A 16346-nucleotide genomic window follows, 5' to 3' on the forward strand; every position below is an offset into this window, starting at 1 on the left:
ACCGGGACAGAAAACGAACAGGCCCGCAGCGCGCTAGGGCGGCGGACGAGATCATGGCACGCAACTTCCAGGGGGTCAATCATGACCTGGGACTGTTGGACACGATCCCGACCCCCAGAACGGACACCCCCCACTTCACCTTCTATTCGGCCACTCATGCATCGTTCTCTAGGATCGATTACATTTTGGTGGATGAGATCCTGCACCCTTTCACCTCGGGCCACAGGGTTGACCCTGTTCCCTGGTCCGACCATGACCTGGTCCGTATTACGATAGCGAGGGGAGGTCTAAATGAACGAAGGGGGAGGTGGAAATGTAACGACTCTTTGCTGAAGGACGAGGTACGAGCCCAGGAAATACTCGAGGCCATTAAAGATTTCTTTGATATGAACGACAATGGGGAGGTGGGGGTGCACACCCTATGGGATGCCTTTAAAGCCACCTTACGAGGAGTCCTGATTAAAATGGGTGCCCAGAAAAAGAGGGAAAGGGAGGCTCAAGAGAGACGACTGAGGGACAAAATAGCCCGGCTTCAACCGGGGGGGCTCCCCTCACCCCCCTTGGAGCGAGACCAGATAACCGCCTTGGAGGACTGTAGGCTCCAGCTGAGGGACCTACTCCTCCACCAGACAGAGAGGAACCTCCAACTAGTAAAGCAAAAGTGTTATGAAAAAGGGGATAAGGCTGACAGGATTTTAGCCTGGATGCTGAGGGAGGAACAGAGGAGCAGATTGGTGAAAGCGGTTAGGAGTGAAGAGGGGGTGATAGGGTATGACTCAACCCACATTGGAGAGGCCTTCCGCCAATACTACGAGAAACTATACTCGTCCGAATTTAACGGGAGGGAGGCGGAGATAGAGGGGTTCTTGGACTCAATGCGGGTTCCGGGCTTGTCAGGAGAAATGGCGGAAGGGTTGGAGAGCCCAGTCACGGAGGAGGAGGTGGAGCGGGCGATTAGGGGTATGAAAGGGGGCACATCACCCGGGGAGGATGGGTACACAGCCTATTTCTATAAGAGGTTCTGTTCCGCTCTGTCCCCTTATTTGGTCAGGGTATTCAATGCAGTGCTGGAAGGAGGTACCCTCCCGGACTCCATGATGGAGGCGATAATAGTAGTGCTTCCCAAGGACGGTAGAGACCCCTTGGAGTGCTCCTCCTACCGCCCGATTTCCTTATTGAACACTGATGTGAAGATCTTAGCGAAGGTGATCGGGGGACGAGTGGAAGGGGTCCTCCCGAGGCTGGTTCACGGAGATCAGGTGGGGTTCATCAGGGGGAGACAGGGCTCGGATAACATCCGAAAAACTATAGACCTGTTACATTACGCCCAGAAGTCAGATCTTGACGCGTGCCTCTTATCGCTTGATTCGGAAAAGGCGTTTGACAGGGTGGAGTGGAGGTTTATGGACCTCACCCTCAGGAAAATGGGCTTTGGGGCACACATAATGAGCTGGATATCGGCCCTGTATAGGGCCCCGAGGGCTAGGGTCCAGGTGAACGGCAGGCTGACAGAGTCCTTCCCCCTTACGCGGGGAACACGGCAGGGTTGCCCGCTCTCCCCCCTCATCTATGTCCTTGCAATGGAACCCCTGGCCATAGCGGTCAGAACACACCCAGATATCAGGGGGATCCAGAGAGGGGAGGTAGAATTTAAACTCTCCCTGTTCGCCGATGATATTCTGGCCTATCTGGTGGACCCGAGAACCTCGCTCCCCCCCCTCATGTCCTTGATGGCGGTGTATGGGCGCCTCTCGGGGCTTAAGATAAATGCCTCAAAATCAGTCCTGCTCCCCATGAGAACGGTGGACCCGGTCTTGGATCCTATGTCCAGCTTTGATGGGATTAGGGTGGGCAAATCCTCCATCCGGTACCTGGGCGTCCTCATTACTCGGAACCTGTCCAACCTCGCCCAAACGAACTACGACCCTGTCATGGCAAGGGTCACCGCGGACTTGAGGAGATGGGGGACGATGATCCTGTCCTGGTACGGCCGAATGACGGCTGTGAAGATGAACGTACTCCCACGCTTATTGTACCTCTTCACCGCCCTCCCAACTAACGTACCCGAACACACTTTCAGGGCCCTCCAGAATGCAGTGAGGGAGTTCATATGGCAAGGTAGGACCCCGAGGACAGCGAGAGCGGTCCTAACCCTTCCGAGGGAGGAGGGAGGGTTCGGGTTACCGGACTTCCGACTTTATTTTCGTGCGGCCCAGCTGCGAGTGTTCCTCAAACACATGAAGGAGGGGCTAGGCACGTACTGGACGTACCTGGAGGATATGGACGCTCACCCACTCAAAGTTAGGGACCTCCTGTGGGCCCCTAGTAAATTCATTCCCAATAGATTAAAATCACACCCAACGCTGGGTGTCCTCTGGGCGATCTGGCGGGAAGGCCCCCAGACAGCACACCTAACGACTTGGCCGTCCCCGTTATCATCACTATGGGGACACCCCTTCAGACTGGGAAGCAGGGGGTTCCATAACGCTCAAGCCTGGTCGGACTCGGGAATGGAATGGGCGGGGCAAATGTTCAAGGAGGGGGAAATTCGCCCATACGAGGAAGTGAAAGAAGCCCTGGGTAGGGGAGCCCTCTCCATCTTTGATTATCTCCGCTTGAAGGGGATCTTGTGTGACCAGGCCTGGGGACAAAACCTGAATAGGCAGCTGACTCCCTTCGAAAAATTTGTGGATACAGCAACCTCTAGGAAGGGGGCGGTATCAGGGATGTACAAAATACTAAACACTGTCAACCTAGGGGAGAGGAGGAGGTTTCGTATTTTCTGGGATGATCTGGCGGGGGAGGAGATTTCGGAGGACGCCTGGGCAAGGATATTCAAGATTGCTTTCCATGGGAATTTATTCACGGCGGACATGGAGCATAACTTTAAGATCCTGCAGGGATGGCATAGAGACCCTGCGAAACTAGCAAAAATGTTCACGGGAGTGTCCCCCGCGTGCCCGAGAGGGTGTGATCAGGTTGGCACGAGAGCTCACATGTGATGGCACTGCCCGAAAGTCCAGGCATATTGGGCGGAGGTACGAGGCTGGATCGCTGAAATCACTGAGGACATGCTCCCCCAGAACCCGTTGACAATGCTGCTGGGCCTCCCCCCGGAGAATACAGAGACTTAGATACCCAAGGATGTGGGAAACCATGCTGAGGGCGGGGAGGGTGGCCCTGGCACAAAAGTGGAAGAGCCCAGAGACCCCAACGAAGGAGGTCTGGTTGAAAAAGGTCAAGCATATGTTTCTAATGGACAAACTGACGGCGATGATGAACAATAAACTGGGTACTTTCCAGGCGAACTGGTTTGGTGTACAGCAGTCCTGGGGATGGGATGTGCATTGAGCTAAGAGGAGAGAAAGTAGGGGACCGGGAGCCCACGGCCCGGGAACAGGCGGATGAGTTGCAGCCACAAAGACAGCCAACGTACCACTTTTCTTGCGTGCTATAGACAAATAAAATGACGACAGTGTCCCCCCAACGAAGGGGATCTATCCGGGCGAAGCTACGGAGGGGGGGGTTTGGGGGGGGTTTGGGGGGGGTGGGAGGGGGGGTCGGGTCGTTGGGCCAGCAATCTGTACTTTCTTTTGATTCAACTTTTTGAGCCTGTGTGTTGTATTATTAAAAATGCTAATAAAACAAAGTTTAAAAAAAAAAAAAAAATAAATAAATAATAATTTCAGATGGGATATCTTTTTGTCTTGGCTTTTAAAAAATATTTTGCTGTAGTAAAACTGGTTTGGACAATGTTTCCTCATCTTTATATATAAAGTGTAATGTATGTATGTGTGTATGTTTGTCTGGCTATACAAATACACACCGTTGATATTGCATGGATTCCGCTTTTGTCTGGGGCAAGATCATAGTCTATGTTTGGATGCAAAAATCTTATTTGCAAAACATTTTTTGGATGTGTGTGTATATGTTTGTCTGGCTATATAACTCCACACCGTTGAACCCACTGCTACCAAATTTTGCATGGATTACTCATTTGTCTGGGGTAAGATTCTAGTCTATTTTTGGATGTAAATAATTCACTCCGTAGACACCCTCATTGACTGATGCTCACCCCGATTCACTACAGTAGTAACTAGAAGGAGGCAACATTTGGAAAAGTGTCTGAAGCAAAATGTTCAATGTGTTGGTTATTCCTTTGAAATGTAATGCTACTGTATACAGTTCAAAAGTATTTATTAAAGCATTTTTGAAGGGAATTATAAATAAAAATGTTTTTTTTTTTAATCACACCACTCCAAATATGTGCAATGGCAAGGTTACAGTTTACTTAAGTTCATTCTCAAGAGGAGAGCATGATGAATCAATAATTGCTCACAAGAAGACAAGAACAACATCCTCCAGGGCACATGAAACACCACTCAACCAGTACACGGGCAACGCTGTGTACCACAGATAGTTTAACATTAAATACAACCAATCTTCTTTATGGCCATGCAAACAGTCAAAGTTGAATTTCTCCTTTTTGACAGTTGCACTATTCTCTTATCTCTGATCATCGATGCATCCAGACTCATTAAATGTGGTCTGTCTGAAGATATTGGGTAAAATTGCTGCATTCAAACAGTTACATCTTGCAAACATGATTTTAAAATCAGTATACAGCTTAAAAGAAGAGAGATAAGTTACTATTGCCCTGTCCAATAACAGAGACATCTATATATGTTCATCCATGACATTTACAGACAGGGCTCTGAAGTTGTTACCAACTCTTTCACACCAGCTATTTCACACACTAACAACCTGGGCAACCTAGTGAACGATTGCCCTATATCACTCATCAAGCCTTTAGTGGAAAGATCATCAAGATTGTCGACTCCCTCTAGCTACATAAAACTGTCTGAGTTTGAAACTGCCCTGGTTACCTGGCTACCCTCTGATCTCGGGCCCAGGTCCCCTCCCCACCAGTTGCACACCCGCACTGCCCCCCTGTCAATCCTTGCACTCGGGGACTGTTTCTGTATCCCTACAGCCCCTACTAGTACTTGACGCCTGGTGTCTGTACTCACCCTTGCACCTGCCACCAGATGGCCGCACTTTTATTTATTGTCTTTATTTATTTTACTGTTATCCTATATACTGCCCCCTCCCCTTCTCCCCCACCCTTCTCCCCTTCCCCCCTCCTCTTCACTTGTGCGATCTCAATGTAGCCTGGCCTAGTAGGATCGCTGTCTGTATTCCCTCTGTTTCCACTCCCTTGCCTCGTCGCGCCTCGAAACACTTGTGTATAGGCGCGTTATAAATGGCATATCATATCATATCATGCCGGTTGCCCAGCTGCAATTATTGCCCAATTCAAAGCTGTCCAAAATAACATAATCGGTTGTATTGCGGGGCGAGAGTTTCCATATGCCTTTGTGTGTTTTCCCCCTCTTCCTTTATTGTAGCGAGCCTGTACATCCATTTCAGGCCTTGAAGTTTCAGGCACAGAAACCTAACCAAAGGTGCACAGATGTTACTTGAGGTTGGTGTGTGCAAAATGCACATGAACATAATTGTTGTAAAGCTCTGGGGGCAAGTTTATGTCAATATCAATGCGAACCTTGGACGAATGTGCATGTGGTTATTTGTGTAGCAAGGTCAGTTCTTTGTCTGAGAAAGTAAGATCTAATATGAGCTATGTCCAGGGTCGGACTGGGCCATAAAACTGTCTCGGGCACCAATGGAAAAGTGGCCCACAGTTGTAAATGGTGATTCATTCCCTTTGTGATACTGTTTGAATAGTACCCAAGGGCGAGTTGTTTGACAAAATGCAATGCAAATTGTGCATTTCAAAGAATATTTACTCAGCAACACTGCTCAAAACTACTAGCCGCATAGTTAAGTAACCCATCAAACTGGCCCACATTGGCCAACAAAGTGGCCCACTTTGACCAAAAAACCTGCCCTACACCAGCATTTTGTGTTTTTTGTTGCCCATAGGCCAGTCCAAGCCTGGCCACACCTGCAGGGAAAAGGATGCTTCTCTCCCCTAATCCAGAACAACAATGTGATTCTGATGTTCACTGAAAGCCAAAAGAGGGAACCAACCAACGCTTTGAAATGCACATCGGCATCTAACGAGGCCTGCATCAGTGGCAGTGGCCTGCCTTCTGCCCTTGGGGGGGCTTTTTCTCGACCTCAGAAACTGAGGGAGGCATTTTCAGAAGGAGCACCAGAGGACGGCCTGCCCTTTGCTTTGTTGTGACCTCGCCCAGCCTGGCCTTCTTCAACCGTTCGGGGCATCTGGCCAGTAGTCACTGGGCCTGCAGCAATGGGCTCTCAGTCGGCTCTGGCTGACTGATGATTTGCATACGCACTGCCCTCCCTCTTGCCCCCTCTCTCTCTCTTTCTTTCTCTCTCTCTCTCTACTAACCCTGTTTAATCCACAGTAACATCAGCATTGGGGTGGAAGCAGGAAGTGGAAACTGGGTAACTCTGTGAAGATGTGTCTGGGGCGCTTGGCTGCATGCCAGCTGCAGAGACCAGGCCCTGCTAGACAAGCTGTGGCACACAGGGAAGTGCTGCGAGACTTCAGTAACCTGTTTAGACAGTCTGGTTCAGAGAGAACCTCTTTCTTGCAGCCCCCCAACAGGGTTCGACAAGGTCATAAAACTGTCTCGGGCACCAATGAAAAAGTGGGCCACAGTTGCAAATGGCTATTAATTCCTTTTGTGACACTGTTTGAATAGTACCCAAAGGGGATTTTATTGATAAAATGTGATGCTAATTGTGCATTTTAAAGAATATTTACTCCGCAACACTGTTCAAAACTACTAGCCGCACAGTGAAGTAAGTCATCAAACTGGCCCAAATTGACCAAAAAAGTGGCCCACATTGGCCATAAAAATGGACCCACGCCAGCATTTTGTTTTTGATTTGCCCATTGGCCTATTGCCCTATAGGCCAGTCCAAGCTTGGCTATGTCCCTAGAGGTTGTTTGATGGCATGATCGGTACCTACTGCTATGTCTGAACTGCACTCTGGCATTGTGTTTGCACATTGAATTGTGGTGAGCCAGGTGGTTATTCCCACCATGTTCATATCTCTATTAATTGGGAATGAAGGCAGTGAGGTTACTGCACAGGAGAAGGATCAGAGAGAGCCTAGAACGCAATTGTTCTCATGCGACTAGATTGTTGACAGTCTGGAACTTTTACCTTGCCACATTACATGTATCTAGAGGGTTTTTCTGAAATAAATTATTTTTGTCTAAGAGTAGAGCCACATAAATGAATAGTTATTAGTATTCTATTTTTACTGTCCGTAAAATGTCATGCAGCAGCGGCAATGGAACAGTATGCGGCATCACTGTCAGTGACACAATGCTGACCATCAGGTACAACATCTGACTCCTTCAGACAAGGCACACCACAACCCAGCACAATGACAGCAATGGATCTATACCACAGCAGCCAGCACTAGCTCTGTCTCTGCAGCAAACTGTCATCTCTGGTGCAGTAGCCGTAACAACACAATGCGCACTGGATATAGCCCATGACACATGGCGGACCATCACACATGATACCCAACATCCTCCAACATAGGAGACGCTCCAACCAATGACCCTTGCTACCATGAATTTAGACACCGGTCTTCCTGAGCCTGTGATGGTAGAATGTGCGACTACCTGTCTGACATAGAGGTCCAGGGCCATTTGTGGGATGTTAGTGACAAATCAGAACACTATATTTTCATATATCACTGACAGATTGTTCCTCAACCTTCTTTCACATATCTTGTAGTTGCAAATAAAAGCGATATTAACTTCAAATCCATTGCTTCAACAGTGGGTGTTTGAATACATAGGGGAATCCAGAGTTTGAGGAGAAGGTTGGCGAGGTCTTCCTTAGAATCGTCCTTTTTCTGGTCAAAATCTACCTTCTGATTATTCTAGATGAGTGCATGAAGCATCTTAAGAGATGTAGTGTGTACAGAAAAGGGGCCAGATCTGCACATGTACAGTGGGTACCTAACACAGCTGACTTCACTGTGCCAGGGCCATACCAAGTAATTCCTTAGTGCTGCCACTTGTTACAGAAACAGGTTGACGCTCCAGAACTCTGCAATGAAGCCACATTCTTCCCTTGCTCGATCCAACAGAGGGATGCAGCCTGCAACAGCACCCCTCTGTACATAGCAGATCCATGGGGAACTCCATTGTGTCTTCCAAGTGCCTCCCTTTGTGTGTGTTCTTCATGTGCAAGGCTTCCATGGAAAGGGGAGGTGGGTAATGGAGAGCACCCTCTCAGGGCCTGATCACCCATGTACATTTTATTAATAGGAAGCATGCACTAGAATGTAACTTGAAAAAACCACTGTAACATGAGGCAACCTCAAACTGTATATGACTCGTTTAGATGTTCCTGACTTCCCATCACATTTGGCAAAATTCCCCTAGCTATGAACACATATAGCAATCACTCTTCTGGCCAGTGCAATGAAGTAAAGTGAGGAGATGACAACATAACTTTGGTTTAGAAAGTGAGGTCCAGAAATATTTGCAGCAGGGTGCAAGAAATCTGTAGGATCATGTTCCTGCTACAGCATTTCCGCATAATACCAATTTCACAGAAAGAATTTAAATTGCAGTGTCTTAAAATTAACGTTAATTAGCAGGGAGTCAGTGCCTCCACACTTGCCTTACTTCTAGTGCTTACTTTTAGTGGCAACTCCTTCCAGGCGGATGATATTCGGATGATCAAACTGGCCCATGATACTGGCTTCACTCAGAAAATCTCTCCTCTGCTTCTCCGTGTAGCCCACCTTCAGGGTTTTGATGGCCACAGAAATCTCCTTTTTGGAGGGAAGTTTCAAACGTCCGCTGCACACCTCCCCAAACTCCCCTGGCAGAAAAAATAACAATATAATGTTTAAGTAGTTGCTCACACTCAAATATCAAGGTGCTCAGAAGCAGACATCAATGACACAAGACACTTTCAAAATTCGGAATGAAAATGGGTTGGCGGTACAGCACTACTATCTCACGTGTGATTGTTCTTTCTCTAAATCATTTTTACAATCCACATAAGTGCACATGATGCACAACTCAGGTCCCCCCTTCATCCTCCCACACACACACACACTTTGGCTGGACACACAAATACATGCTCTAGCGTATTGTGCACAATTCCTTATGGCATCATATTACTGTAGAGGAGCAGACGTGTACGTCACTGATAGAACCCGCCCCCTCACCTCCGACCTAATGGATGAAGCACAAGAAGACACCGTGCATGATAGCAGGTATAATTCCAATTCCTCATCGGATGGATGAGAGACATCATGCAGTCAGACAACCATACCGAATGTACCCTCGAACTGAGGTGGTAGCAGGAGATTTGCAGACACCACTGAATATCGAAGAGCTGTAAAGGAAATCTGACAGGTGCAAATTGATGTCAAAAGGAGAAAACATGATGACACACAGAAATGATATAAGAATACTTAAAGCATGAAAATGTAACTGAAGAAACAAGAGTAAGCCTACATACAAGTGAGAAGAAACCATATATATATATATATATATATATATATATATATATATATATATATACGATAAGTAACCAGATGTGTAGTAAATCTATATATATATGCAGAAACGCGAGGTAGATGAGTCACATAGAAGCTTGCTGTAGTGGAACATATAACACGGGTAAAGCAGCCATGTTGCAACATGGACGTCAGCTCTGAATAATAGTAAGCAAAAAGCTTGAAGACCAGTGCTGCAGAGCTGACAGATGCTGGAAATACACATTTGTGCACAAGCAAAGAATAGCTGTTGGCCAGAGATCACGGATGCCACAGCAAGATGCAATTGCAGGGTACAAAGGGAATCAATGAGGATAAGCAATGTACACAGGACATATTTCTCTTGGATTAAGCAAATGAGCGAACATTCATGAATGCCAACTATTGACAATTAAAGATGCAGAAAAACATAAGTGAAATGGAGCAACCAAGTCTCCAGAGGGCGAAGAGGGTAATGACACCTGACATAATTGAATCAACTAGCACTAAATAGGAGGCGAAATGGACAGAATCGTGGTCTCTTCACAAGACCAGAAAACAAAGCTTATTCATAATCGCTGGATGAAGATAACGATGTACCTTAACGCCCTTTAAATTTCCAGAGAACATCCAGCAAGGTCAAGTACAAAGGAGAAGCCTTGGCTGAAGTCTTGGCAGATGAGCGATGGTAGACTGATTAGGCAAGTGGTAGTAGTGTGACGTTATTCTCTGCACCTGGGATTCATTTTGCTTGCGTGCTGCTAGTGAGCTGAATGTCCAAGGTTGGAAGAGGATGCCAACATATCATGAGGGTCTATGTAATGGTGAGCATACAATGCTGCAGGGGCAATCCGCTGCTGTTATGCTGTTATAATCTGGTTTACACGTAGTTAGAGTGAGGTTCAAGGTATGCCTGCCAGATGAGGGTCAGCCAATGATCTGACTAACACTTAGAGGCTATAAGTAGATATGTTTCCCTAACAAATCCCTCTGTCCGCTACGTTTTATTATTTGCCAGGTAGGATATCATAGCTCATGCACATCGTGGTATAAAGCGTTTGTGTACCTGAAATGTAATTGAGAGTGCGTGGTCTACAATTTGTTGTTCGCCAGGTTTCCCTACTTTATTGAACCGATAGTAAAGTAGTATTTTGCCATTTCCTTTGAGTATGTCCAATTATTTGTGTCCAAGATTGTTTATTATGGTAATCCAATTCTGCGCATACAAAAACTCTAAAGTGCTACGGCACATTACAGACACTTTTCAACAGTCTTAGTACAAGGGGTGAATTGTCGTGGTGCAACAAAAGTAGTTTTATTGCTCCAGTGCAATGTTTGCAAACATTGATTGCCATGCTGCAAAGATGTATTGAAAGAATAAGAATTTGCATGGGTCCTTTGCAAAGGGTTCATGAACCAGGTCATATAAAAAAATTATAACAGAGGTCAAATGAGTGATCCACCCAACCCCTCCCACCCCTGTGCAGTGAAGTTTGACGAGAGAATCACTGGAGCATGGGAAGGCCAGGGAGGTAAGTGATTGCGGCACTGCCAAAGCTAGCATTTCCATGACATGGTTTGCTACAAAAAAGGCACCCTGATTAATTTGCACAAGAGCACCTTTCTCCATGGTGGTAATGGTGCCCGGTCAAATGTTTGAATCAAAAGGATCGAATGACTTTTTGATCGACAGTAAAAGGACTGAAAAAAAGGATCACATTTTTATTTATTTATATATTTTTTTAGTTTAGCATGTATAAAAAACTTTTTATAAAAGGAAAAGGGGAGGTTGGGGGGGAAAACCCCCCATAAAAAAAAGAAAAAAATGTGATCCTTTTTTTCCGGTCCTTTTACTGTCGAAAAAAAGGCATTTGAGCCTTTTGTTTTCGAACATTTGACCTATAACCCGCGCTAATTTGGTGCACATTTGCACTTGTGCACAGTTCGGCGAACACAGATCCTGATACACTTCCCTAGCTGTCCCACAAGCTCCACCCAATGATAAAGCATCTTGTTTGCGGTTGTTTATCACAAATCATGCTAAGTTTTCCCGATTGTATTGCAATTTACTGGACCTCCTTTTCCCCATTCTACGCCATGCTCTAGCGATGCTTCCGTGTAGTAGCACTAGGAAACAATCCTGCGAGTCGAGTGACATATCATAGTGGCATCTGTTGTCTGAAAATCCGCAGTCCTGGGAGACAAAGCTTCGTGAGTACTAGTTATCACTCAATTACTGTTTTGAAGCATCTTCATTTGAAACAAATGATTTGTTAAGCAAAAAGAATAGGAGGCATTCCAGATAAAGAATGAAGAGATCATTGTTTTAAATGGTCAATCTTCAATTATTTTCACCGTTAAATGTCCTCGTTCACTCTTTTAATTAATATTGTTGTTACATTTGGGAGTTTTAAAATGTATTTATTTAATGTTTGTAAAATATACATTTTGATTGTAATACTACAGCATATGTGAAGAGCATTCTAGCTTTCCTGAAGCAGTGGCACAGTTTGGAGCAAAGCTGAATCATGCAGTCTGCAACATGGCGCGCAGCATCTAAGCTCCTTGCCAAACGACTTCTGCACTTTTCTAAACTAATCTTGCAAATATTATGATGTCAAGCAGATCGATTTTGGTCAAAAAATTGGTTCAAAATGAAATGCCAGCCATGCTAATTCCACAACAAAAATGAGCAAGAAATAATCGATGTGTGATGACATGTTGGTGCAGATTCACCGAGCGTTTTTCAATGGGATTTTTCCAATTGCAAAACGTTTTGTGAATCGCTGGCATTGACTCTATTAAAAACACGGTTTCATTAAAAAATGAATTTTCGGCAAAATTACAAATGATTGGATAGATGGTGTGATTTGAGCATTACAGGTAGGTGGAAAGTGTTAGAAACTCAGTGGCGCAACCCAGAATTCCACTACCAAAAATGGCCAGCTTGCTTTCATGTGGAATGGCTCCTTTTGTCTTGGCAGTGCCGTTTTCGATTGCAAGGCGGAATGCTGGCATTTTGTCTGCAACTGCTCATATCATTACAAAAAATATGCCTGGTTCTCGCAGTGAACTCAGGGTTGGCACGTCAATAATGGGCGTCACAGTGTGGGCCACCGCTAATTATGGACGTGCCAAAGCCAAACCCGTCGTAAAAAGACAGAGGAAGCAATCTCTGGCTGGCTTTCCCGTTAACATTTTCTGATGCCCAGCACCATGCCCAATGGGCCATGCAAGGCTGGGGGATTTTTGATTCCCCATCTTGCAGGACATATCAGGAATCCACTGTGGAACTGCTGGCCTAAATGTGCAAAGGGGGCAACCCTGCGGCTCCCCGCACATTCAGGCCTGCCTGGGTGGCATGATTGTGGCACATGTGCAGGAGCCGAGAAGCTGCTCCTGCTTCCTGATTCCTGCTATATTCAGTGTTGGAGGCTTGCGTTTATGTGTGCATGTGAGGCTTTGTATCTGTAAGTGTGCACGTGAATACGTAAGCTTCTGTTTGTGTGCATGTGTGAATGGGAGAGTGCATGTTGTATGTATGTGTAAGTGAATGAGAGAAATGAATGGTTGTAGGAATGCTTGTAAGCCAGGGGAGCCGGCCCCTGATTAGGGGAGTGGGCATTTATTCAACAGCAACAGTCAGTCATGTTTGTTATGGTTTCATGGCATTTTTACCGGCTAGCAACACATCAACGGGGTAAATCCAGCACGGTCAGTGTTCTTTTTTTGTTATACTGGCCTACACTAGTGGTGCTGCTCTGCTCATATATTCTTAGTGTCGCATGACATTTCTGACTGTGCATCAAGGGTAAGGCAAACAATATAAGTAATATTACGTGGCTAGACTGCCCTACACTGGTGCACCCGATCTGGACATTTTTTCTTACTGTGGCATGGCATTAATAACTAGATATTAAGTATTAAGGAAAAAGCCAAGCCAGGAAAAATCCAAGATGATGATTGTTGTTACTTAGCCATACTGACCTATACTTGTGCAGCCAGCCTGGACATGTTTCTTACTTTTACATGTCAGTTTTACTTCAAAGCCATCAGGAATATGTTCTTCGATGGAAACAACTGGCATATTTTGGCAGAGCCATCATGGAAATGTTTTCTTGTAGTATAATTGCTGACATGATGAGCTAAACAAACATTAGTTTGTTCTAGTACGGGAATACTGGCATATATTGGTGCAGCCAGCAAGGACGTGTACGGGCATAGACGGCATGATTTTATTTTACTGCCACATATTGAGGGAAAAGACATCATGTTGAACAATTCTCTTGTGCATTGTTGCTGACTTACACCTATTTGATTTTTTCATGTAGTACCCTACAACAATGATTGTAAACTGTTTGGCTTTTACCCAATTATTCACAGAAAGTGTGCTGTACAATGCATCATTTAACCTATATTTCTTTTTTAATTTTCCTCGTTTGGTTTGGGCCACCTCACTACACTCATTCACTCACACATATTTATGGGAAACACTTACAGCCCTCCAGTTTAAAAATTCACCAGCCGTCCCTGAGTAAACTGGATAAAAACATCAAAACATATAAAAGAGCTATCTTGTTTGATCAGAGGAGCTACTCTAGTGTAAATGTTCTAGTAGAGCCAGGCTTAGCTTGCCCACAAATATGAAGGTTTCTTGGAAATCATTTCAGACTGGAAATCTATGGATAATTAACTCAATGTTACATACCCAATGAATATAGTTTAAATTAAAACAGACATAGAAACCTGGTTTAATCAAGCATTCAATTAACCAAGTATGGATCAACTCTTCAAGTGTCTTGCTACCATGTATTTAGATTATGCAAGCCAGAAGGAGGTGGACAAGTCAGGAGCTGCTGTGCACTAGAGTTGCACTATGTGGAGCGCAGCAGCTCCTTACTCATCCACTTCCTTATGGCTTGCATAATTTGAATAGAAATACCTACATTGGACCATTATTATATATGCAACAACTCTATAGTCATTCATCTTTTTTTATAATAGCATGAAACATTCACATAAGCTATGAAGTGAATCACTTACAGAGCTGCAGATAAGACAGTGGGCCTCATTACGAGGTATGCCGGTAGCCATGCCGCTATTGGCGGCATGGCTGCCGGCAAAACCGCATCTGTGTCCGTGTCCTCGGAATGAGGACTTACCGGACCATTCTGAGTTCGGATGGCCCGGTAATTCCTCACTCGAGGACACGGACACGGTTCATCCCCATTCCCATTTCAGCCCCCATAGGGCTGAATGGGAGAGGGAGTAAACAACGGGCCATTACAAGATGGCCCGTTGTTTGCTCCCTCTTCCCCTCGCGGGACCCGGTATGCACGCCTGGTTTTCCCAGGCGTGCTTAACGTGTCCCGCGAGGGGACCTCGTAATGTGGCAGAACGGGTTGAACGGCGCCGCAGCCTTTTACGGCGCCGTTTAACCCATTCCGCCAGGGTCGTAATGAGGCCCAGTGTGATTAAATGATTTGCTGAGGATCACACACTTTGGTTAAATGGTGAAACTGGCATGTGGACAATTTAAACAACTGAACTCATCTTGCCAGGTTTAGCTGATGTAGATATGTATTAAGGTTTTGCTATGCATTTCATGTGCTTAAATAAAACTTGGTTTATAGCAATGCCTTGGAAGCAAACCACATTACATAATGAACTAGGCACTCATCATAAACTAACAGTACACTATATACGTCATAGAAATATGTTGAGCAATAAGAGTATGGCTTTAGCTTTACTCTCCCCATCCTGCATGCAAAGTCACAATAGCATCATGCAGATGAATGTGAGCCTAAACATCCTCCTTGGGATTTAAAACCATAGTAATTATTTCATAAAGCATGCAGCATTATGCACACTACTCACTTCTGAGGGACACAAGTCCCTGCTAATAGATCCCCATGCCTCCCATCAATGTCTAATGGCTCCCATTGTAATGCTCTGTTGATGCAGAGAAACATGTCAGGTTCATGGGAGAACAGCTCTTCTGCTCAGAGCTCAAACTTACAGAAGTGTGATCCCTGGAAAGGCCGAAACAACAGGGTGGGTCCTGCACCCTGAAGACCCCCTCACAGGCATACAACTGAGAGGGTCTGCAGATCGTGGGACTACCCTGACATTTCCAGACTTTTTGCCAATCATGGTGCTGGGTGTTAGAGGTGTCCCGCTGCCAAATGTCCTGGTCTGGCTCTAAACAGAGCCACTGGGTGGAGAAGCTGCCCTTCCCCAGACCCACGCTAGTTACGCCACTGCTGAGTGTGGAGATAGATTGTGACCAATTTGGTAATTTCATGGAATTGTTGCTGTTGCTTCTGCTCCTTTCTCCTGAATTCTACAGAAGAGGTCTGCGATCAGCAACTCTCCCATGGTTTTGGACTATGATAACCATGATCTCGCTCCATCGATTATGCTGCCTAAGTCTTGTGGGAGTTGTTGTTCCAAATATCTGGTGAGTGACAGGTTTCTGACCACTGGAACAGTTTAGGAACTTGGGAGAAGGCTAAGATATTTGGATCTCCATTTTTTACAATTCCATTTTTCACAATTGTACTCAATTTGTCAAGTCCAATTGCCTTCCCTGAGATCTTACCATGTTCTTTATTATTGTAATGTTTTCTTTACATTCTTAAGGTGCCTCCCTCCAGAACAGTTTCCCTGCTGCCCCCATCTTGAGCCTGATCTTCTTAAGTTCAGGAAACTCCTCAAGACCTTCCTCTTCTCCTCTTCCTTCTCTCTCCCTCTTCCCTGCTAACCTAGCTCTCTGCTCTTTCTCTATTTCCCTCCTCTTCCTTACAGCTTGCTGACTGGCCGCCTAGTGTACTTCA

General features: G+C 45.6%; 1 protein-coding gene across 2 annotated transcripts in view; it reads right to left on the reverse strand.

The window, feature by feature from the left end:
• Positions 1–16346, reverse strand: part of EPHA3 (EPH receptor A3) — a 908976-nt gene that overhangs the window by 220349 nt on the left and 672281 nt on the right. For both annotated transcript variants that reach the window (XM_069637202.1, XM_069637201.1), the window contains exon 11: positions 8661–8846. In XM_069637202.1, the coding sequence (XP_069493303.1) occupies positions 8661–8846 (186 nt within the window). The remainder of the gene's footprint in view (positions 1–8660; positions 8847–16346) is intronic.

The sequence above is a fragment of the Ambystoma mexicanum genome, chromosome 7p, assembly GCF_040938575.1.
Source record: "Ambystoma mexicanum isolate Mex_15411 chromosome 7p, UKY_AmexF1_1, whole genome shotgun sequence".
In the NCBI taxonomy this organism is placed as follows: Eukaryota; Metazoa; Chordata; class Amphibia; order Caudata; family Ambystomatidae; genus Ambystoma; species Ambystoma mexicanum.